This window comes from Phyllobates terribilis, unplaced genomic scaffold (genome assembly GCF_046119375.1).
Source record: "Phyllobates terribilis strain yellow unplaced genomic scaffold, ASM4611937v1 Scaffold_12__6_contigs__length_324123572, whole genome shotgun sequence".
Classification (NCBI taxonomy): Eukaryota; Metazoa; Chordata; class Amphibia; order Anura; family Dendrobatidae; genus Phyllobates; species Phyllobates terribilis.
In genome coordinates, this window is record NW_027362772.1 from 310,861,119 (window position 1) to 310,885,889 (window position 24,771).

A 24,771-nucleotide genomic window follows, 5' to 3' on the forward strand; every position below is an offset into this window, starting at 1 on the left:
ATTACATTACTGATCCTGAGTTACATCCTGTATTATACTCCAGAGCTGCACTCACTATTCTGCTGGTGCAGTCACTGTGTACATACATTACATTACTGATCCTGAGTTACCTCCTGTATTATACTCCAGAGCTGCACTCACTATTCTGCTGGTGCAGTCACTGTGTACATACATTACATTACTGATCCTGAGTTACCTCCTGTATTATACTCCAGAGCTGCACTCACTATTCTGCTGGTGCAGTCACTGTGTACATACATTACATTACTGATCCTGAGTTACTTCCTGTATTATACTCCAGAGCTGCACTCACTATTCTGCTGGTGCAGTCACTGTGTACATACATTACATTACTGATCCTGAGTTACATCCTGTATTATACTCCAGAGCTGCACTCACTATTCTGCTGGTGCAGTCACTGTGTACATACATTACATTACTGATCCTGAGTTACATCCTGTATTATACTCCAGAGCTGCACTCAATATTCTGCTGGTGCAGTCACTGTGTACATACATTACATTACTGATCCTAAGTTACCTCCTGTATTATACTCCAGAGCTGCACTCACTATTCTGCTGGTGCAGTCACTGTGTACATACATTACATTACTGATCCTGAGTTACCTCCTGTATTATACTCCAGAGCTGCACTCACTATTCTGCTGGTGCAATCACTGTGTACATACATTACATTACTGATCCTGAGTTACATCCTGTATTATACTCCAGAGCTGCGCTCACTATTCTGCTGGTGCAGTCACTGTGTACATACATTACATTACTGATCCTGAGTTACATCCTGTATTATACTCCAGAGCTGCGCTCACTATTCTGCTGGTGCAGTCACTGTGTACATACATTACATTACTGATCCTGAGTTGCATCCTGTATTATACCCCGGAGCTGCGCTCACTATTCTGCTGGTGCAGTCAGTGTACATACATTACATTACTGATCCTGAGTTACATCCTGTATTATACCCCAGAGCTGCACTCACTATTCTGCTGGTGCAATCACTGTGTACATACATTACATTACTGATCCTGAGTTGCATCCTGTATTATACCCCGGAGCTGCGCTCACTATTCTGCTGGTGCAGTCACTGTGTACATACATTACATTACTGATCCTCAGTTACATCCTGTATTATACTCCAGAGCTGCGCTCACTATTCTGCTGGTGCAGTCACTGTGTACATACATTACATTACTGATCCTGAGTTGCATCCTGTATTATACCCCGGAGCTGCGCTCACTATTCTGCTGGTGCAGTCACTGTGTACATACATTACATTACTGATCCTGAGTTACATCCTGTATTATACGCCAGAGCTGCGCTCACTATTCTGCTGGTGCAGTCACTGTGTACATACATTAAATTACTGATCCTGAGTTACCTCCTGTGTTATACTCCAGAGCTGCACTCACTATTCTGCTGGTGCAGTCACTGTGTACATGCATTACATTACTGATCCTGAGTTACCTCCTGTATTATACTCCAGAGCTGCGCTCACTATTCTGCTGGTGCAGTCACTGTGTACATACATTACATTACTGATCCTGAGTTACATCCTGTATTATACTCCAGAGCTGCACTCACTATTCTGCTGGTGCAGTCACTGTGTACATACATTACATTACTGATCCTGAGTTACATCCTGTATTATACCCCAGAGCTGCACTCACTATTCTGCTGGTGCAGTCACTGTGTACATACATTACATTACTGATCCTGAGTTACATCCTGTATTATACTCCAGAGCTGCGCTCACTATTCTGCTGGTGCAGTCACTGTGTACATACATTACATTACTGATCCTGAGTTACATCCTGTATTATACCGCAGAGCTGCACTCACTATTCTGCTGGTGCAGTCACTGTGTACATACATTACATTACTGATCCGGAGTTACATCCTGTATTATACTCCAGAGCTGCGCTCACTATTCTGCTGGTGCAGTCACTATGTACATACATTACATTACTGATCCTGAGTTACATCCTGTATTATACTCCAGAGCTGCACTCACTATTCTGCTGGTGCAGTCACTGTGTACATACATTACATTACTGATCCTGAGTTACCTCCTGTATTATACTCCAGAGCTGCACTCACTATTCTGCTGGTGCAGTCACTGTGTACATACATTACATTACTGATCCTGAGTTACATCCTGTATTATACTCCAGAGCTGCACTCACTATTCTGCTGGTGCAGTCACTGTGTACATACATTACATTACTGATCCTGAGTTACATCCTGTATTATACCCCAGAGCTGCACTCACTATTCTGCTGGTGCAGTCACTGTGTACATACATTACATTACTGATCCTGAGTTACATCCTGTATTATACTGCAGAGCTGCGCTCACTATTCTGCTGGTGCAGTCACTGTGTACATACATTACATTACTGATCCTGAGTTACATCCGGTATTATACTCCAGAGCTGCACTCACTATTCTGCTGGTGCAGTCACTGTGTACATACATTACATTACTGATCCTGAGTTACATCCTGTATTATACTCCAGAGCTGCGCTCACTATTCTGCTGGTGCAGTCACTGTGTACATACATTACATTACTGATCCTGAGTTACATCCGGTATTATACTCCAGAGCTGCACTCACTATTCTGCTGGTGCAGTCACTGTGTACATACATTACATTACTGATCCTGAGTTACATCCTGTATTATACCCCAGAGCTGCACTCCCTATTCTGCTGGTGCAGTCACTGTGTACATACATTACATTACTGATCCTGAGTTACCTCCTGTATTATACCCCAGAGCTGCACTCACTATTCTGCTGGTGCAGTCACTGTGTACATACATTACATTACTGATCCTGAGTTACCTCCTGTATTATACTCCAGAGCTGCGCTCACTATTCTGCTGGTGCAGTCACTATGTACATACATTACATTACTGATCCTGAGTTACATCCTGCTGTATTATACTCCAGAGCTGCGCTCACTATTCTGCTGGTGCAGTCACTGTGTACATACATTACATTACTGATCCTGAGTTACCTCCTGTATTATACTCCAGAGCTGCACTCACTATTCTGCTGGTGCAGTCACTGTGTACATACATTACATTACTGATCCTGAGTTACCTCCTGTATTATACTCCAGAGCTGCACTCACTATTCTGCTGGTGCAGTCACTGTGTACATACATTACATTACTGATCCTGAGTTACCTCCTGTATTATACTCCAGAGCTGCACTCACTATTCTGCTGGTGCAGTCACTGTGTACATACATTACATTACTGATCCTGAGTTACATCCTGTATTATACCCCAGAGCTGCACTCACTATTCTGCTGGTGCAGTCACTGTGCATATACATTACTGATCCTGAGTTACCTCCTGTATTATACTCCAGAGCTGCACTCACTATTCTGCTGGTGCAGTCACTGTGCCTATACATTACATTACTGATCCTGAGTTACATCCTGTATTATACCCCAGAGCTGCACTCACTATTCTGCTGGTGCAGTCAATGTCTACATACATTACATTACTGATCCTGAGTTACCTCATGTATTATACTCCAGAGCTGCACTCACTATTCTGAAGGTGCAGTCACTGTGTACATACATTACATTACTGATCCTGAGTTACATCCTGTATTATACCCCAGAGCTGCACTCACTATTCTGCTGGTGCAGTCACTGTGTACATACATTACATTACTGATCCTGAGTTACATCCTGTATTATACTCCAGAGCTGCACTCACTATTCTGCTGGTGCAGTCACTGTGTACATACATTACATTACTGATCCTGAGTTATATCCTGTATTATACCCCAGAGCTGCGCTCACTATTCTGCTGGTGCAGTCACTGTGTACATACATTACATTACTGATCCTGAGTTATATCCTGTATTATACCCCAGAGCTGCGCTCACTATTCTGCTGGTGCAGTCACTGTGTACATACATTACATTACTGATCCTGAGTTGCATCCTGTATTATACCCCGGAGCTGCGCTCACTATTCTCCTGGTGCAGTCACTGTGTACATACATTACATTACTGATCCTGAGTTACATCCTGTATTATACCCCAGAGCTGCACTCACTATTCTGCTGGTGCAGTCACTGTGTACATACATTACATTACTGATCCTCAGTTACATCCTATATTATACTCCAGAGCTGCGCTCACTATTCTGCTGGTGCAGTCACTGTGTACATACATTACATTACTGATCCTGAGTTGCATCCTGTATTATACCCCGGAGCTGCGCTCACTATTCTGCTGGTGCAGTCACTGTGTACATACATTACATTACTGATCCTGAGTTACATCCTGTATTATACTCCAGAGCTGCGCTCACTATTCTGCTGGTGCAGTCACTGTGTACATACATTAAATTACTGATCCTGAGTTACCTCCTGTATTATACTCCAGAGCTGCACTCACTATTCTGCTGGTGCAGTCACTGTGTACATGCATTACATTACTGATCCTGAGTTACCTCCTGTATTATACTCCAGAGCTGCGCTCACTATTCTGCTGGTGCAGTCACTGTGTACATACATTACATTACTGATCCTGAGTTACATCCTGTATTATACTCCAGAGCTGCACTCACTATTCTGCTGGTGCAGTCACTGTGTACATACATTACATTACTGATCCTGAGTTACATCCTGTATTATACCCCAGAGCTGCACTCACTATTCTGCTGGTGCAGTCACTGTGTACATACATTACATTACTGATCCTGAGTTACATCCTGTATTATACTCCAGAGCTGCGCTCACTATTCTGCTGGTGCAGTCACTGTGTACATACATTACATTACTGATCCTGAGTTACATCCTGTATTATACCCCAGAGCTGCGCTCACTATTCTGCTGGTGCAGTCACTGTGTACATACATTACATTACTGATCCTGAGTTACATCCTGTATTATACCGCAGAGCTGCACTCACTATTCTGCTGGTGCAGTCACTGTGTACATACATTACATTACTGATCCGGAGTTACATCCTGTATTATACTCCAGAGCTGCGCTCACTATTCTGCTGGTGCAGTCACTATGTACATACATTACATTACTGATCCTGAGTTACATCCTGTATTATACTCCAGAGCTGCACTCACTATTCTGCTGGTGCAGTCACTGTGTACATACATTACATTACTGATCCTGAGTTACCTCCTGTATTATACTCCAGAGCTGCACTCACTATTCTGCTGGTGCAGTCACTGTGTACATACATTACATTACTGATCCTGAGTTACATCCTGTATTATACTCCAGAGCTGCACTCACTATTCTGCTGGTGCAGTCACTGTGTACATACATTACATTACTGATCCTGAGTTACATCCTGTATTATACCCCAGAGCTGCACTCACTATTCTGCTGGTGCAGTCACTGTGTACATACATTACATTACTGATCCTGAGTTACATCCTGTATTATACTGCAGAGCTGCGCACACTATTCTGCTGGTGCAGTCACTGTGTACATACATTACATTACTGATCCTGAGTTACATCCTGTATTATACTCCAGAGCTGCGCTCACTATTCTGCTGGTGCAGTCACTGTGTACATACATTACATTACTGATCCTGAGTTACATCCGGTATTATACTCCAGAGCTGCACTCACTATTCTGCTGGTGCAGTCACTGTGTACATACATTACATTACTGATCCTGAGTTACATCCTGTATTATACCCCAGAGCTGCACTCCCTATTCTGCTGGTGCAGTCACTGTGTACATACATTACATTACTGATCCTGAGTTACCTCCTGTATTATACCCCAGAGCTGCACTCACTATTCTGCTGGTGGAGTCACTGTGTACATACATTACATTACTGATCCTGAGTTACCTCCTGTATTATACCCCAGAGCTGCACTCACTATTCTGCTGGTGCAGTCACTGTGTACATACATTACATTACTGATCCTGAGTTACCTCCTGTATTATACTCCAGAGCTGCGCTCACTATTCTGCTGGTGCAGTCACTATGTACATACATTACATTACTGATCCTGAGTTACATCCTGTATTATACTCCAGAGCTGCGCTCACTATTCTGCTGGTGCAGTCACTGTGTACATACATTACATTACTGATCCTGAGTTACCTCCTGTATTATACTCCAGAGCTGCACTCACTATTCTGCTGGTGCAGTCACTGTGTACATACATTACATTACTGATCCTGAGTTACCTCCTGTATTATACTCCAGAGCTGCACTCACTATTCTGCTGGTGCAGTCACTGTGTACATACATTACATTACTGATCCTGAGTTACCTCCTGTATTATACTCCAGAGCTGCAGTCACTGTGTACATACATTACATTACTGATCCTGAGTTACATCCTGTATTATACCCCAGAGCTGCACTCACTATTCTGCTGGTGCAGTCACTGTGCATATACATTACTGATCCTGAGTTACCTCCTGTATTATACTCCAGAGCTGCACTCACTATTCTGCTGGTGCAGTCACTGTGCCTATACATTACATTACTGATCCTGAGTTACATCCTGTATTATACCCCAGAGCTGCACTCACTATTCTGCTGGTGCAGTCAATGTCTACATACATTACATTACTGATCCTGAGTTACCTCCTGTATTATACCCCAGAGCTGCACTCACTATTCTGCTGGTGTAGTCACTGTGTACATACATTACATTACTGATCCTGAGTTACATCCTGTATTATACCCCAGAGCTGCACTCACTATTCTGCTGGTGCAGTCACTGTGTACATACATTACATTACTGATCCTGAGTTACATCCTGTATTATACTGCAGAGCTGCACTCACTATTCTGCTGGTGCAGTCACTGTGTACATACATTACATTACTGATCCTGAGTTACCTCCTGTATTATACCCCACAGCTGCACTCACTATTCTGCTGGTGCAGTCACTGTGTACATACATTACATTACTGATCCTGAGTTACCTCCTGTATTATACCCCACAGCTGCACTCACTATTCTGCTGGTGCAGTCACTGTGTACATACATTACATTACTGATCCTGAGTTACATCCTGTATTATACCCCAGAGCTGCACTCACTATTCTGCTGGTGCAGTCACTGTGTACATACATTACATTACTGATCCTGAGTTACATCCTGTATTATACTCCAGAGCTGCACTCACTATTCTGCTGGTGCAGTCACTGTGTACATACATTACATTACTGATCCTGAGTTACATCCTGTATTATACTCCAGAGCTGCACTCACTATTCTGCTGGTGCAGTCACTGTGTACATACATTACATTACTGATCCTGAGTTACATCCTGTGTTATACTCCAGAGCTGCACTCACTATTCTGCTGGTGCAGTCACTGTGTACATACATTACATTACTGATCCTGAGTTACATCCTGTATTATACTCCAGAGCTGCACTCACTATTCTGCTGGTGCAGTCACTGTGTACATACATTACATTACTGATCCTGAGTTACATCCTGTATTATACTCCAGAGCTGCACTCACTATTCTGCTGGTGCAGTCACTGTGTACATACATTACATTACTGATCCTGAGTTACATCCTGTATTATACTCCAGAGCTGCACTCACTATTCTGCTGGTGCAGTCACTGTGTACATACATTACATTACTGATCCTGAGTTACATCCTGTATTATACCCCAGAGCTGCACTCACTATTCTGCTGGTGCAGTCACTGTGTACATACATTACATTACTGATCCTGAGTTACATCCTGTATTATACTGCAGAGCTGCACTCACTATTCTGCTGGTGCAGTCACTGTGTACATACATTACATTACTGATCCTGAGTTACATCCGGTATTATACTCCAGAGCTGCACTCACTATTCTGCTGGTGCAGTCACTGTGTACATACATTACATTACTGATCCTGAGTTACATCCTGTATTATACCCCAGAGCTGCACTCACTATTCTGCTGGTGCAGTCACTGTGTACATACATTACATTACTGATCCTGAGTTACCTCCTGTATTATACCCCACAGCTGCACTCACTATTCTGCTGGTGCAGTCACTGTGTACATACATTACATTACTGATCCTGAGTTACCTCCTGTATTATACCCCAGAGCTGCACTCACTATTCTGCTGGTGCAGTCACTGTGTACATACATTATATTACTGATCCTGAGTTACCTCCTGTATTATACCCCACAGCTGCACTCACTATTCTGCTGGTGTAGTCACTGTGTACATACATTACATTACTGATCCTGAGTTACCTCCTGTATTATACCCCACAGCTGCACTCACTATTCTGCTGGTGCAGTCACTGTGTACATACATTACATTACTGATCCTGAGTTACATCCTGTATTATACTCCAGAGCTGCACTCACTATTCTGCTGGTGCAGTCACTGTGTACATACATTACATTACTGATCCTGAGTTACATCCTGTATTATACTCCAGAGCTGCACTCACTATTCTGCTGGTGCAGTCACTGTGTACATACATTACATTACTGATCCTGAGTTACATCCTGTATTATACTCCAGAGCTGCACTCACTATTCTGCTGGTGCAGTCACTGTGTACATACATTACATTACTGATCCTGAGTTACATCCTGTATTATACTCCAGAGCTGCGCTCACTATTCTGCTGGTGCAGTCACTGTGTACATACATTACATTACTGATCCTGAGTTACCTCCTGTATTATACTCCAGAGCTGCGCTCACTATTCTGCTGGTGCAGTCACTGTGTACATACATTACATTACTGATCCTGAGTTACCTCCTGTATTATACCCCAGAGCTGCGCTCACTATTCTGCTGGTGCAGTCACTGTGTACATACATTACATTACTGATCCTGAGTTACATCCTGTATTATACTCCAGAGCTGCACTCACTATTCTGCTGGTGCAGTCACTGTGTACATACATTACATTACTGATCCTGAGTTACATCCTGTATTATACTGCAGAGCTGCACTCACTATTCTGCTGGTGCAGTCACTGTGTACATACATTACATTACTGATCCTGAGTTACATCCGGTATTATACTCCAGAGCTGCACTCACTATTCTGCTGGTGCAGTCACTGTGTACATACATTACATTACTGATCCTGAGTTACATCCTGTATTATACCCCAGAGCTGCACTCACTATTCTGCTGGTGCAGTCACTGTGTACATACATTACATTACTGATCCTGAGTTACCTCCTGTATTATACCCCACAGCTGCACTCACTATTCTGCTGGTGCAGTCACTGTGTACATACATTACATTACTGATCCTGAGTTACCTCCTGTATTATACCCCAGAGCTGCACTCACTATTCTGCTGGTGCAGTCACTGTGTACATACATTATATTACTGATCCTGAGTTACCTCCTGTATTATACCCCACAGCTGCACTCACTATTCTGCTGGTGTAGTCACTGTGTACATACATTACATTACTGATCCTGAGTTACCTCCTGTATTATACCCCACAGCTGCACTCACTATTCTGCTGGTGCAGTCACTGTGTACATACATTACATTACTGATCCTGAGTTACATCCTGTATTATACTCCAGAGCTGCACTCACTATTCTGCTGGTGCAGTCACTGTGTACATACATTACATTACTGATCCTGAGTTACATCCTGTATTATACTCCAGAGCTGCACTCACTATTCTGCTGGTGCAGTCACTGTGTACATACATTACATTACTGATCCTGAGTTACATCCTGTATTATACTCCAGAGCTGCACTCACTATTCTGCTGGTGCAGTCACTGTGTACATACATTACATTACTGATCCTGAGTTACATCCTGTATTATACTCCAGAGCTGCGCTCACTATTCTGCTGGTGCAGTCACTGTGTACATACATTACATTACTGATCCTGAGTTACCTCCTGTATTATACTCCAGAGCTGCACTCACTATTCTGCTGGTGCAGTCACTGTGTACATACATTACATTACTGATCCTGAGTTACATCCTGTATTATACTCCAGAGCTGCGCTCACTATTCTGCTGGTGCAGTCACTGTGTACATACATTACATTACTGATCCTGAGTTACCTCCTGTATTATACTCCAGAGCTGCGCTCACTATTCTGCTGGTGCAGTCACCGTGTACATACATTACATTACTGATCCTGAGTTACCTCCTGTATTATACTCCAGAGCTGCACTCACTATTCTGCTGGTGCAGTCACTGTGTACATACATTACATTACTGATCCTGAGTTACATCCTGTATTATACTCCAGAGCTGCACTCACTATTCTGCTGGTGCAGTCACTGTGTACATACATTACATTACTGATCCTGAGTTACATCCTGTATTATACTCCAGAGCTGCACTCACTATTCTGCTGGTGCAGTCACTGTGTACATACATTACATTACTGATCCTGAGTTACATCCTGTATTATACTCCAGAGCTGCACTCACTATTCTGCTGGTGCAGTCACTGTGTACATACATTACATTACTGATCCTGAGTTATCTCCTGTATTATACTCCAGAGCTGCACTCACTATTCTGCTGGTGCAGTCACTGTGTACATACATTACATTACTGATCCTGAGTTACTTCCTGTATTATACTCCAGAGCTGCACTCACTATTCTGCTGGTGCAGTCACTGTGTACATACATTACATTACTGATCCTGAGTTACTTCCTGTATTATACTCCAGAGCTGCACTCACTATTCTGCTGGTGCAGTCACTGTGTACATACATTACATTACTGATCCTGAGTTACTTCCTGTATTATACTCCAGAGCTGCACTCACTATTCTGCTGGTGCAGTCACTGTGTACATACATTACATTACTGATCCTGAGTTACCTCCTGTATTATACCCCACAGCTGCACTCACTATTCTGCTGGTGTAGTCACTGTGTACATACATTACATTACTGATCCTGAGTTACCTCCTGTATTATACCCCAGAGCTGCACTCACTATTCTGCTGGTGCAGTCACTGTGTACATACATTACATTACTGATCCTGAGTTACATCCTGTATTATACTCCAGAGCTGCACTCACTATTCTGCTGGTGCAGTCACTGTGTACATACATTACATTACTGATCCTGAGTTACCTCCTGTATTATACTCCAGAGCTGCACTCACTATTCTGCTGGTGCAGTCACTGTGTACATACATTACATTACTGATCCTGAGTTACATCCTGTATTATACTCCAGAGCTGCACTCACTATTCTGCTGGTGCAGTCACTGTGTACATACATTACATTACTGATCCTGAGTTACATCCTGTATTATACTCCAGAGCTGCACTCACTATTCTGCTGGTGCAGTCACTGTGTACATACATTACATTACTGATCCTGAGTTACATCCTGTATTATACTCCAGAGCTGCACTCACTATTCTGCTGGTGCAGTCACTGTGTACATACATTACATTACTGATCCTGAGTTATCTCCTGTATTATACTCCAGAGCTGCACTCACTATTCTGCTGGTGCAGTCACTGTGTACATACATTACATTACTGATCCTGAGTTACTTCCTGTATTATACTCCAGAGCTGCACTCACTATTCTGCTGGTGCAGTCACTGTGTACATACATTACATTACTGATCCTGAGTTACTTCCTGTATTATACTCCAGAGCTGCACTCACTATTCTGCTGTTGCAGTCACTGTGTACATACATTACATTACTGATCCTGAGTTACTTCCTGTATTATACTCCAGAGCTGCACTCACTATTCTGCTGGTGCAGTCACTGTGTACATACATTACATTACTGATCCTGAGTTACCTCCTGTATTATACCCCACAGCTGCACTCACTATTCTGCTGGTGTAGTCACTGTGTACATACATTACACTACTGATCCTGAGTTACCTCCTGTATTATACTCCAGAGCTGCACTCACTATTCTGCTGGTGTAGTCACTGTGTACATACATTACATTACTGATCCTGAGTTACATCCTGTATTATACTCCAGAGCTGCGCTCACTATTCTGCTGGTGCAGTCACTGTGTACATACATTACATTACTGATCCTGAGTCACCTCCTGTATTATACTCCAGAGCTGCGCTCACTATTCTGCTGGTGCAGTCACTGTGTACATACATTACATTACTGATCCTGAGTTACCTCCTGTATTATACTCCAGAGCTGCACTCACTATTCTGCTGGTGCAGTCACTGTGTACATACATTACATTACTGATCCTGAGTTACCTCCTGTATTATACTCCAGAGCTGCACTCACTATTCTGCTGGTGCAGTCACTGTGTACATACATTACATTACTGATCCTGAGTTACATCCTGTATTATACTCCAGAGCTGCACTCACTATTCTGCTGGTGCAGTCACTGTGTACATACATTACATTACTGATCCTGAGTTACATCCTGTATTATACTCCAGAGCTGCACTCACTATTCTGCTGGTGCAGTCACTGTGTACATACATTACATTACTGATCCTGAGTTACTTCCTGTATTATACTCCAGAGCTGCACTCACTATTCTGCTGGTGCAGTCACTGTGTACATACATTACATTACTGATCCTGAGTTACATTCTGTATTATACTCCAGAGCTGCACTCACTATTCTGCTGGTGCAGTCACTGTGTACATACATTACATTACTGATCCTGAGTTACATCCTGTATTATACTCCAGAGCTGCACTCACTATTCTGCTGGTGCAGTCACTGTGTACATACATTACATTACTGATCCTGAGTTATCTTCTGTATTATACTCCAGAGCTGCACTCACTATTCTGCTGGTGCAGTCACTGTGTACATACATTACATTACTGATCCTGAGTTACTTCCTGTATTATACTCCAGAGCTGCACTCACTATTCTGCTGGTGCAGTCACTGTGTACATACATTACATTACTGATCCTGAGTTACTTCCTGTATTATACTCCAGAGCTGCACTCACTATTCTGCTGGTGCAGTCACTGTGTACATACATTACATTACTGATCCTGAGTTATCTCCTGTATTATACTCCAGAGCTGCACTCACTATTCTGCTGGTGCAGTCACTGTGTACATACATTACATTACTGATCCTGAGTTACTTCCTGTATTATACTCCAGAGCTGCACTCACTATTCTGCTGGTGCAGTCACTGTGTACATACATTACATTACTGATCCTGAGTTACTTCCTGTATTATACTCCAGAGCTGCACTCACTATTCTGCTGGTGCAGTCACTGTGTACATACATTACATTACTGATCCTGAGTTACCTCCTGTATTATACTCCAGAGCTGCACTCACTATTCTGCTGGTGCAGTCACTGTGTACATACATTACATTACTGATCCTGAGTTACCTCCTGTATTATACTCCAGAGCTGCACTCACTATTCTGCTGGTGCAGTCACTGTGTACATACATTACATTACTGATCCTGAGTTACATCCTGTATTATACTCCAGAGCTGCACTCACTATTCTGCTGGTGCAGTCACTGTGTACATACATTACATTACTGATCCTGAGTTACATCCTGTATTATACTCCAGAGCTGCACTCACTATTCTGCTGGTGCAGTCACTGTGTACATACATTACATTACTGATCCTGAGTTACTTCCTGTATTATACTCCAGAGCTGCACTCACTATTCTGCTGGTGCAGTCACTGTGTACATACATTACATTACTGATCCTGAGTTACATCCTGTATTATACTCCAGAGCTGCACTCACTATTCTGCTGGTGCAGTCACTGTGTACATACATTACATTACTGATCCTGAGTTACATCCTGTATTATACTCCAGAGCTGCACTCACTATTCTGCTGGTGCAGTCACTGTGTACATACATTACATTACTGATCCTGAGTTATCTTCTGTATTATACTCCAGAGCTGCACTCACTATTCTGCTGGTGCAGTCACTGTGTACATACATTACATTACTGATCCTGAGTTACTTCCTGTATTATACTCCAGAGCTGCACTCACTATTCTGCTGGTGCAGTCACTGTGTACATACATTACATTACTGATCCTGAGTTACTTCCTGTATTATACTCCAGAGCTGCACTCACTATTCTGCTGGTGCAGTCACTGTGTACATACATTACATTACTGATCCTGAGTTACTTCCTGTATTATACTCCAGAGCTGCACTCACTATTCTGCTGGTGCAGTCACTGTGTACATACATTACATTACTGATCCTGAGTTATCTCCTGTATTATACTCCAGAGCTGCACTCACTATTCTGCTGGTGCAGTCACTGTGTACATACATTACATTACTGATCCTGAGTTACCTCCTGTATTATACCCCAGAGCTGCACTCACTATTCTGCTGGTGCAGTCACTGTGTACATACATTACATTACTGATCCTGAGTTACCTCCTGTATTATACCCCACAGCTTCACTCACTATTCTGCTGGTGCAGTCACTGTGTACATACATTACATTACTGATCCTGAGTTACCTCCTGTATTATACCCCAGAGCTGCACTCACTATTCTGCTGGTGCAGTCACTGTGTACATACATTACATTACTGATCCTGAGTTACCTCCTGTATTATACCCCACAGCTGCACTCACTATTCTGCTGGTGTAGTCACTGTGTACATACATTACATTACTGATCCTGAGTTACCTCCTGTATTATACCCCACAGCTGCACTCACTATTCTGCTGGTGCAGTCACTGTGTACATACATTACATTACTGATCCTGAGTTACATCCTGTATTATACTCCAGAGCTGCACTCACTATTCTGCTGGTGCACTCACTGTGTACATACATTACATTACTGATCCTGAGTTACATCCTGTATTATACTCCAGAGCTGCACTCACTATTCTGCTGGTGCAGTCACTGTGTACATACATTACATTACTGATCCTAAGTTACATCCTGTGTTATACTCCAGAGCTGCACTCACTATTCTGCTGGTGCAGTCACTGTGTACATACATTACATTACTGATCCTGAGTTACATCCTGTATTATACTCCAGAGCTGCGCTCACTATTCTGCTGGTGCAGTCACTGTGTACATACATTACATTACTGATCCTGAGTTACCTCCTGTATTATACTCCAGAGCTGCGCTCACTATTCTGCTGGTGCAGTCACTGTGTACATACATTACATTACTGATCCTGAGTTACCTCCTGTATTATACTCCAGAGCTGCGCTCACTATTCTGCTGGTGCAGTCACTGTGTACATACATTACATTACTGATCCTGAGTTACATCCTGTATTATACTCCAGAGCTGCACTCACTATTCTGCTGGTGCAGTCACTGTGTACATACATTACATTACTGATCCTGAGTTACATCCTGTATTATACTCCAGAGCTGCACTCACTATTCTGCTGGTGCAGTCACTGTGTACATACATTACATTACTGATCCTGAGTTATCTCCTGTATTATACTCCAGAGCTGCACTCACTATTCTGCTGGTGCAGTCACTGTGTACATACATTACATTACTGATCCTGAGTTACTTCCTGTATTATACTCCAGAGCTGCACTCACTATTCTGCTGGTGCAGTCACTGTGTACATACATTACATTACTGATCCTGAGTTACTTCCTGTATTATACTCCAGAGCTGCACTCACTATTCTGCTGGTGCAGTCACTGTGTACATACATTACATTACTGATCCTGAGTTACTTCCTGTATTATACTCCAGAGCTGCACTCACTATTCTGCTGGTGCAGTCACTGTGTACATACATTACATTACTGATCCTGAGTTACCTCCTGTATTATACCCCACAGCTGCACTCACTATTCTGCTGGTGTAGTCACTGTGTACATACATTACATTACTGATCCTGAGTTACCTCCTGTATTATACCCCAGAGCTGCACTCACTATTCTGCTGGTGCAGTCACTGTGTACATACATTACATTACTGATCCTGAGTTACATCCTGTATTATACTCCAGAGCTGCACTCACTATTCTGCTGGTGCAGTCACTGTGTACATACATTACATTACTGATCCTGAGTTACCTCCTGTATTATACTCCAGAGCTGCACTCACTATTCTGCTGGTGCAGTCACTGTGTACATACATTACATTACTGATCCTGAGTTACATCCTGTATTATACTCCAGAGCTGCACTCACTATTCTGCTGGTGCAGTCACTGTGTACATACATTACATTACTGATCCTGAGTTACATCCTGTATTATACTCCAGAGCTGCACTCACTATTCTGCTGGTGCAGTCACTGTGTACATACATTACATTACTGATCCTGAGTTACTTCCTGTATTATACTCCAGAGCTGCACTCACTATTCTGCTGGTGCAGTCACTGTGTACATACATTACATTACTGATCCTGAGTTACTTCCTGTATTATACTCCAGAGCTGCACTCACTATTCTGCTGGTGCAGTCACTGTGTACATACATTACATTACTGATCCTGAGTTACTTCCTGTATTATACTCCAGAGCTGCACTCACTATTCTGCTGGTGTAGTCACTGTGTACATACATTACACTACTGATCCTGAGTTACCTCCTGTATTATACTCCAGAGCTGCACTCACTATTCTGCTGGTGTAGTCACTGTGTACATACATTACATTACTGATCCTGAGTTACATCCTGTATTATACTCCAGAGCTGCGCTCACTATTCTGCTGGTGCAGTCACTGTGTACATACATTACATTACTGATCCTGAGTTACATCCTGTATTATACTCCAGAGCTGCACTCACTATTCTGCTGGTGCAGTCACTGTGTACATACATTACATTACTGATCCTGAGTTACTTCCTGTATTATACTCCAGAGCTGCACTCACTATTCTGCTGGTGGAGTCACTGTGTACATACATTACATTACTGATCCTGAGTTACATCCTGTATTATACTCCAGAGCTGCACTCACTATTCTGCTGGTGCAGTCACTGTGTACATACATTACATTACTGATCCTGAGTTACATCCTGTATTATACTCCAGAGCTGCACTCACTATTCTGCTGGTGCAGTCACTGTGTACATACATTACATTACTGATCCTGAGTTATCTTCTGTATTATACTCCAGAGCTGCACTCACTATTCTGCTGGTGCAGTCACTGTGTACATACATTACATTACTGATCCTGAGTTACTTCCTGTATTATACTCCAGAGCTGCACTCACTATTCTGCTGGTGCAGTCACTGTGTACATACATTACATTACTGATCCTGAGTTACTTCCTGTATTATACTCCAGAGCTGCACTCACTATTCTGCTGGTGCAGTCACTGTGTACATACATTACATTACTGATCCTGAGTTACTTCCTGTATTATACTCCAGAGCTGCACTCACTATTCTGCTGGTGCAGTCACTGTGTACATACATTACATTACTGATCCTGAGTTATCTCCTGTATTATACTCAAGAGCTGCACTCACTATTCTGCTGGTGCAGTCACTGTGTACATACATTACATTACTGATCCTGAGTTACTTCCTGTATTATACTCCAGAGCTGCACTCACTATTCTGCTGGTGCAGTCACTGTGTACATACATTACATTACTGATCCTGAGTTACATCCTGTATTATACCCCAGAGCTGCACTCACTATTCTGCTGGTGCAGTCACTGTGTACATACATTACATTACTGATCCTGAGTTACATCCTGTATTATACTCCAGAGCTGCACTCACTATTCTGCTGGTGCAGTCACTGTGTACATACATTACATTACTGATCCTGAGTTACATCCTGTATTATACTCCAGAGCTGCACTCACTATTCTGCTGGTGCAGTCACTGTGTACATACATTACATTACTGATCCTGAGTTATCTCCTGTATTATACTCCAGAGCTGCACTCACTATTCTGCTGGTGCAGTCACTGTGTACATACATTACATTACTGATCCTGAGTTACTTCCTGTATTATACTCCAGAGCTGCACTCACTATTCTGCTGGTGCAGTCACTGTGTACATACATTACATTACTGATCCTGAGTTACATCCTGTATTATACTCCAGAGCTGCACTCACTATTCTGCTGGTGCAGTCACTGTGTACATACATTACATTACTGATCCTGAGTTACCTCCTGTATTATACCCCACAGCTGCACTCACTATTCTGCTGGTGTAGTCACTGTGTACATACATTACATTACTGATCCTGAGTTACCTCCTGTATTATACTCCAGAGCTGCACTCACTATTCTGCTGGTGTAGTCACTGTGTACATACATTACATTACTGATCCTGAGTTACTTCCTGTATTATACTCCAGAGCTGCACTCACTATTCTGCTGGTGCAGTCACTGTGTACATACATTACATTACTGATCCTGAGTTACTTCCTGTATTATACTCCAGAGCTGCACTCACTATTCTGCTGGTGCAGTCACTGTGTACATACATTACATTACTGATCCTGAGTTACATCCTGTATTATACCCCAGAGCAGCACTCACTATTCTGCTAGTGCAGTCACTGTGTACATACATTACATTACTGATCCTGAGTTACATGCTGTATTATACTCCAGAGCTGCACTCACTATTCTGCTGGTGCAGTCACTGTGTACATACATTACATTACTGATCCTGAGTTACATCCTGTATTATACTCCAGAGCTGCACTCACTATTCTGCTGGTGCAGTCACTGTGTACATACATTACATTACTGATCCTGAGTTACATCCTGTATTATACTCCAGAGCTGCACTCACTATTCTGCTGGTGCAGTCACTGTGTACATACATTACATTACTGATCCTGAGTTATCTCCTGTATTATACTCCAGAGCTGCGCTCACTATTCTGCTGGTGCAGTCACTGTGTACATACATTACATTACTGATCCTGAGTTACATCCTGTATTATACTCCAGAGCTGCACTCACTATTCTGCTGGTGCAGTCACTGTGTACATACATTACATTACTGATCCTGAGTTACTTCCTGTATTATACTCCAGAGCTGCACTCACTATTCTGCTGGTGCAGTCACTGTGTACATACATTACTTTACTGATCCTGAGTTACTTCCTGTATTATACTCCAGAGCTGCACTCACTATTCTGCTGGTGCAGTCACTGTGTACATACATTACATTACTGATCCTGAGTTACTTCCTGTATTATACTCCAGAGCTGCACTCACTATTCTGCTGGTGCAGTCACTGTGTTACCTTCTGTATTATCCTCCAGAGCTGCACTCACTATTCTGCTGGTGCAGTCACTGTGTACATACATTACATTACTGATCCTGAATTACATCCTGTATTATACTCCAGAGCTGCACTCACTATTCTGCTGGTGCAGTCTCTGTGTACATACATTACTGATCCTGAGTTACCTCCTGTATTATACTCCAGAGCTGCACTCACTATTCTGCTGGTGCAGTCACTGTGTTACCTTCTGTATTATACTCCAGAGCTGCAGTCACTGTGTTACCTTCTGTATTATCCTCCAGAGCTGCACTCACTCTTCTGCCTTGTTCTCCTGGTGCAGGGTTATGAAGTGCACATGTTTGACATCTCCAGTAATCTCTCCATTCCTCTGGGAAACACATCTGAGAACTTCTTTAAGATTTCCAACCTGAAGCTCGGTCACAGTTACACGTTCAGCGTCCAGGCGCGGTGTGTGTACAGCGGTCAGATCTGCGGGGAGCCGGCGCTGCTTCTCTATGACCATCTTGGTGCAGGTAAGGTCTCTGCGGCTGCTGCTCTTCTTTCTTGATGATTCCTGTGTGTTCAGCCTCTTCTCTTCCTCTGCTTACTGTCAGTGAATGGTTCTTCTCCTTTTCATGTCTTGTATTCTTCTTCTTGTCCTCGTCTGCACAGTTCTCTCTCTCCTGATTGTTACATTGTATCAGTCACATGATCCATTAAAATATCACACTGAACTCTAATGTTTGCTCAAACATTTGGTCGACTTTTTATAAATCACAAATCTTGAATCTGCCGCACAAATATGGGTTAAAAAAAAACTACACGCACAATGGAAAACAGAGGACGAAGTGCAAAACGAATTTCAGACTGAGGTGGAAATGAAAAGACGGGAAACCTAGAGCCATATTAGGGTGACCTACCACAACGATCCGGCCCGATGGTCCTATTCACTGACAGTAAGCAGAGATTTTGGCAATGTGATTGAAACATTCAGTGTCTGTGACGTCTTCATTCCTCTATGGTTTTCAGGCGTGGAGCCGTTGCCATCCACCAGCGTGCAGTCCTCGGACGTGGCTTCGATCGTGGTCCCGGTCCTTTTCCTGCTGTTGGTGGCCATGGGCTGCGGCTTCGTTATATTGTACGTGCGACACCGGCGTCTGCAGAACAGCTTCACCGCATTTGCAAACAGTCACTACAGTTCGCGCCTCGGAGCCGCCATCTTCTCATCCGGGGATGATATAGGTAAGACAAGCGATTATCCCGATGTATAAAGTCTGTGTCCAGGGTGGTTGTGGTGGCGGTGTCCGGGGCGGTGTCTGTGTTCGTGGCGGTGTGTGGGCTGGCGGCAACGGTGTCTGGGGCAGCGGTGTCTGTATTTGTGGCGGTGTTTGGGCCGGCAGCAGCGGTGTCTGGGGCGGCGGCGGTGTCTGTGTACGTGGCGGTGTCTGGGCTGGCGGCAGCAGTGTCTGTGTACGTGGCGGTGTCTGGGGCAGTGGCGATGTCCGGGGTGGTGTCTGTGGCGGTGTCTGGGGCAGCGGCGGTGTCTGTGTTTGTGGTGGTGTCTGGGGCGGCGGCGGTGTCTGTGTTCGTGGCGGTGTCTGGGCTGGCTTCAGCGGTGTCTGGGCTGGCTTCAGCGGTGTCTGGGGCGGCGGCGGTGTCTGTGTTCGTGGCGGTGTCTGGGCTGGCCGTAGCGGTGTCCGGTGTGGTGTCAGGGGCGGCGGCGGTGTCTGTGTTCATAGCGGTGTCTGTGTTCGTGGCGGTGTCTGGGCTGGCGGCAGCGGTGTCTGGGGTGGCATCGGAGTCCGGGGTGGTGTCTGGGGCGGTGGCGGTGGCGGTGTCTGGGCTGGCTTCAGCGGTGTCTGGGGCGGCGGCGGTGTCTGTGTTCGTGGCGGTGTCTGGGCTGGCCGTAGCGGTGTCCGGGGTGGTGTCTGGGGCGGTGTCTGGGGCGGCGGCGGTGTCTGTGTTCGTAGCGGTGTCTGTGTTCGTGGCGGTGTCCGGGGTGGTGTCTGGGGCGGCGGCGGTGTCTGGGGCGGTGTCTGTGTTCGTAGCGGTGTCTGTGTTCGTGGCGGTGTCTGGGCTGGCGGCAGCGGTGTCTGGGGTGGCAGCGGTGTCCGGGGTGGTGTCTGGGGCGGTGGTGGTGTCTGGGCTGGCCGTAGCGGTGTCCGGGGCGGCGGCGGTGTCTGTGTACGTGGCGGTGTCTGGGCCGGCGGTGGTGTCTGGGGCGGTGTCTGTGTTCGTGGCGGTGTCTGCGTACGTGGCGGTGTCTGGGCCGGCGGTGGTGTCTGGGGCGGTGTCTGTGTTCGTGGCGGTGTCTGTGTTCGTGGCGGTGTCTGGGGCGGTGTCTGGGGTGGTAGCGGTGTTCGGGGTGGTGTCTGGGGCGGTGTCTGTGGCGGCAGTGATGTTTGGGGTGGTGTCTGGGGCGGTGTCTGTGTTCGTGGCGGTGTCTGGGCTGGCTTCAGCGGTGTCTGGGGCGGTGTCTGTGTTCGTGGCGGTGTCTGGGCTGGCTTCAGCGGTGTCTGGGGCGGCGGCGGTGTCTGGGCTGGCCGTAGCGGTGTCCGGGGTGGTGTCTGGGGCGGCGGCGGTGTCTGTGTTCGTAGCGGTGTCTGTGTTCGTGGCGGTGTCTGTGTTCGTGGCGGTGTCTGGGCTGGCGGCAGCGGTGTCTGGGGTGGTGTCTGGGGCGGTGGTGGTGTCTGGGCTGGCGGCAGCGGTGTCCGGGGTGGTGTCTGGGGCGGTGGTGGTGTCTGGGCTGGCCGTAGCGGTGTCTGGGGCGGCGGCGGTGTCTGTGTACGTGGCGGTGTCTGGGCCGGCGGTGGTGTCTGGGGCGGTGTCTGTGTTCGCGGTGGTGATGTCCGGGGTGGTGGCGGTGTCTGTGTTCGCGGTGGTGATGTCCGGGGTGGTGGCGGTGTCTGGGGCGGTGTCTGTGTTCGTGGCGGTGTCTGGGCTGGCTTCAGCGGTGTCTGGGGTGGCTTCAGCGGTGTCTGGGGTGGCAGCGGTGTCCGGGGTGGTGTCTGGGGTGGTGGTGGTGTCTGGGCTGGCTTCAGTGGTGTCCGGGGTGGTGTCTGGGGCGGTAGCGGTGTCCGGGGTGGTGGTGTCTGAGGCGGTGGCGGTGTCTGTGTTCGTGGCAGTGTCTGGGCCGGCGGCAGCAGTGTCTGGGGCGGTGGTGATGTCCGGGGTGGTGGCGGTGTCTGGGGCGGCGTCTGTGTTCGTGGCGGTGTCTGGACTGGTGGCAGCGGTGTCTGTGGGGTTGGCGGCGGTGTCTGGGCTGGCGGCAGCGGTGTCTGGGGCGGTGGTGGCGGTGTCTGTGGGGTTGGCGGCGGTGTCTGTGGGGTTGGCGGTGGTGTCTGTGTTCGTGGCGGTGTCTGGGCTGGCCGTAGTGGTGTCCGGGGTGGTGTCTGGGCCGGCGGTGGTGTCTGGGGCGGTGTCTGTGTTCGTGGCGGTGTCTGTGTTCGCGGTGATGATGTCCGGGGTGGTGGCGGTGTCTGTGTTCGCGGTGGTGATGTCGGGGTGGTGGCGGTGTCTGGGGCGGTGTCTGTGTTCGTGGCGGTGTCTGGGGTGGCTTCAGCGGTGTCTGGGGTGGCTTCAGCGGTGTCTGGGGTGGCTTCAGCGGTGTCTGGGGTGGCTTCAGCGGTGTCTGGGCTGGCCGTAGCGGTGTCTGGGGCAGCGGCGGTGTCTGTGTTCGTGGCAGTGTCTGGGCCGGCGGCAGCAGTGTCTGGGGCGGTGGTGATGTCCGGGGTGGTGGCGGTGTCTGGGGCGGCGTCTGTGTTCGTGGCGGTGTCTGGGCCGGCGGCAGCGGTGTCTGAGGCGGTGGCGGTGTCTGTGGGGTTGGCGGCGGTGTCTGGGCTGGCGGCAGCGGTGTCTGGGGCGGTGGTGGCGGTGTCTGTGGGGTTGGCGGCGGTGTCTGTGGGGTTGGCGGCGGTGTCTGTGTTCGTGGCGGTGTCTGGGCCGGCGGCAGCGTTGTCTGAGGCGGTGTCTGTGGCGGTGGTGTCCGTGGTGCTGACGCCTTCTCCTTTCCTTCCAGGTGACGATGATGACGACGCTCCGATGATCACCGGCTTCTCAGACGACGTCCCCATGGTGATAGCGTGAAGCTCGCGGCCGCCGGGTCTAAACCAAAATGATGTAAATATCTTCTTTTCGGAGGGGCGCCCGCCCGTCGGATTTCCGGCACTTTCAGTTGCGATACCTTATTTTTATATCGGCCAAAAAGAGAAAAAAAAAAAAAACCTTCGTCGTCGACTGTGAAATACAAAATAAGGATTTCTGGTAACCAAATCTCGGCGTTGCCGTGCGCAGAGTGCGGCCCCTTCGGCCCATCACCCGCCCCTCGCCCTGTGTCTGCTGTAAATGTGAATATATGTAATATATATATATATATGTGTGTGTGTGGAGCCCGCGCTGTCCGGGCGCGCAGGATGGAGATGCTCTGCGCGGTGCCTTACTGACTGCGTACAGGAGCCCGGCCCGCGCACCGCAGCTTGTCGCTTCTCAATGGCCCTCGTTTTCTGCCGGCGAGTCCAGGTACCGGGATCGGCGCTGAAGGTGTTAATATTTTTGGTCCGTTTTCGCTGACCTCTCATATCCTGTCTGTTCTCGTTGACCCCCACACTGTGCCCCCCACACTGTGCCCCCCAGTGCTCTGTATGACTGTAAGTCATCATTTTACATGAGAATTCCCCACTAACGGTTTCTGGGAACGCTGGGTGAGTACTGGAGCGCCAGCACAGAACCATATGCCAGTACCCAGCTTTCCCACAGGCTTGAATTACTGCTTAGCTCCACTTCAGCCATTCAGGGCTCTTGGAAAGCTGAGTAACAACCTGCTTCGTTCACTTTCACTCTCCTGAATGACAGATCTGCCTGGGATGGGATATAATGCTGTATGACGAGACGGACTGGCCATTCAGAACCCTCGGAAAGCTTGGTAACAGCCAGTAAAGCGGCACTTACATGTCCTAGGGGTTTTCTCCCAGACCTGAAGCTGTAGCGGCTATGCCCAGTTGTGGGGCCACAGAGCTGCGCTCGTAATTCTGCCATCCTCCCATGATGCGTGTTCCCGGACATACCGTACATGTGATTTGTTATTCTGAGGTTCCTGCGCTTTCTTCCTCGCTGTGATTTTAGGGGACGGAGCAGAACGAAGGTCCACACAGCTGACCGTCGTTACAGTGTGCCGGTGCGCGGCAGGGACTGGTGCGGCATTGTTTCTCCGGGCCGGTCGTGCCGCTCCGCGTTGATCTCGTCCCCTTTATTGTTCAGTTCCTCGCCAGCTCTTAGATCTCCGCTCGCTCTCAGTGACTGGAAACACTTGTTACTCCGACTCCTCACAGCTGCTCCTCCGACTCCTCACAGCTGCTCCTCCGACTCCTCACAGCTGCTCCTCCCACTCCTCACAGCTGCTCCTCCCACTCCTCACAGCTGCTCCTCCCACTCCTCACAGCTGCTCCTCCCACTCCTCACAGCTGCTCCTCCCACTCCTCACAGCTGCTCCTCCCACTCCTCACAGCTGCTCCTCCCACTCCTCACAGCTGCTCCTCCGACTGTTTCACTGCATTCTACAGGCTGAATACAATGTAACAAACCCTCAGCCCTGTGAGGAGGAGAACAACCACTGAATGGAAGGAAGCAGGAAGGATCCATTCACTT

At 46.6% G+C, this 24,771-nt stretch overlaps 1 protein-coding gene across 1 annotated transcript in view; it reads left to right on the plus strand.

The window, feature by feature from the left end:
* SORL1 (sortilin related receptor 1) overlaps window positions 1-24,771 on the plus strand; it is a 265,489-nt gene extending 240,718 nt beyond the window's left edge. Inside the window, 3 exon segments of the mRNA XM_073657402.1 lie at window positions 19,469-19,661; window positions 20,158-20,370; window positions 23,147-24,771. Of these exon segments, the coding sequence (XP_073513503.1) occupies window positions 19,469-19,661; window positions 20,158-20,370; window positions 23,147-23,214 (474 nt within the window). The 3' untranslated portion in view covers window positions 23,215-24,771.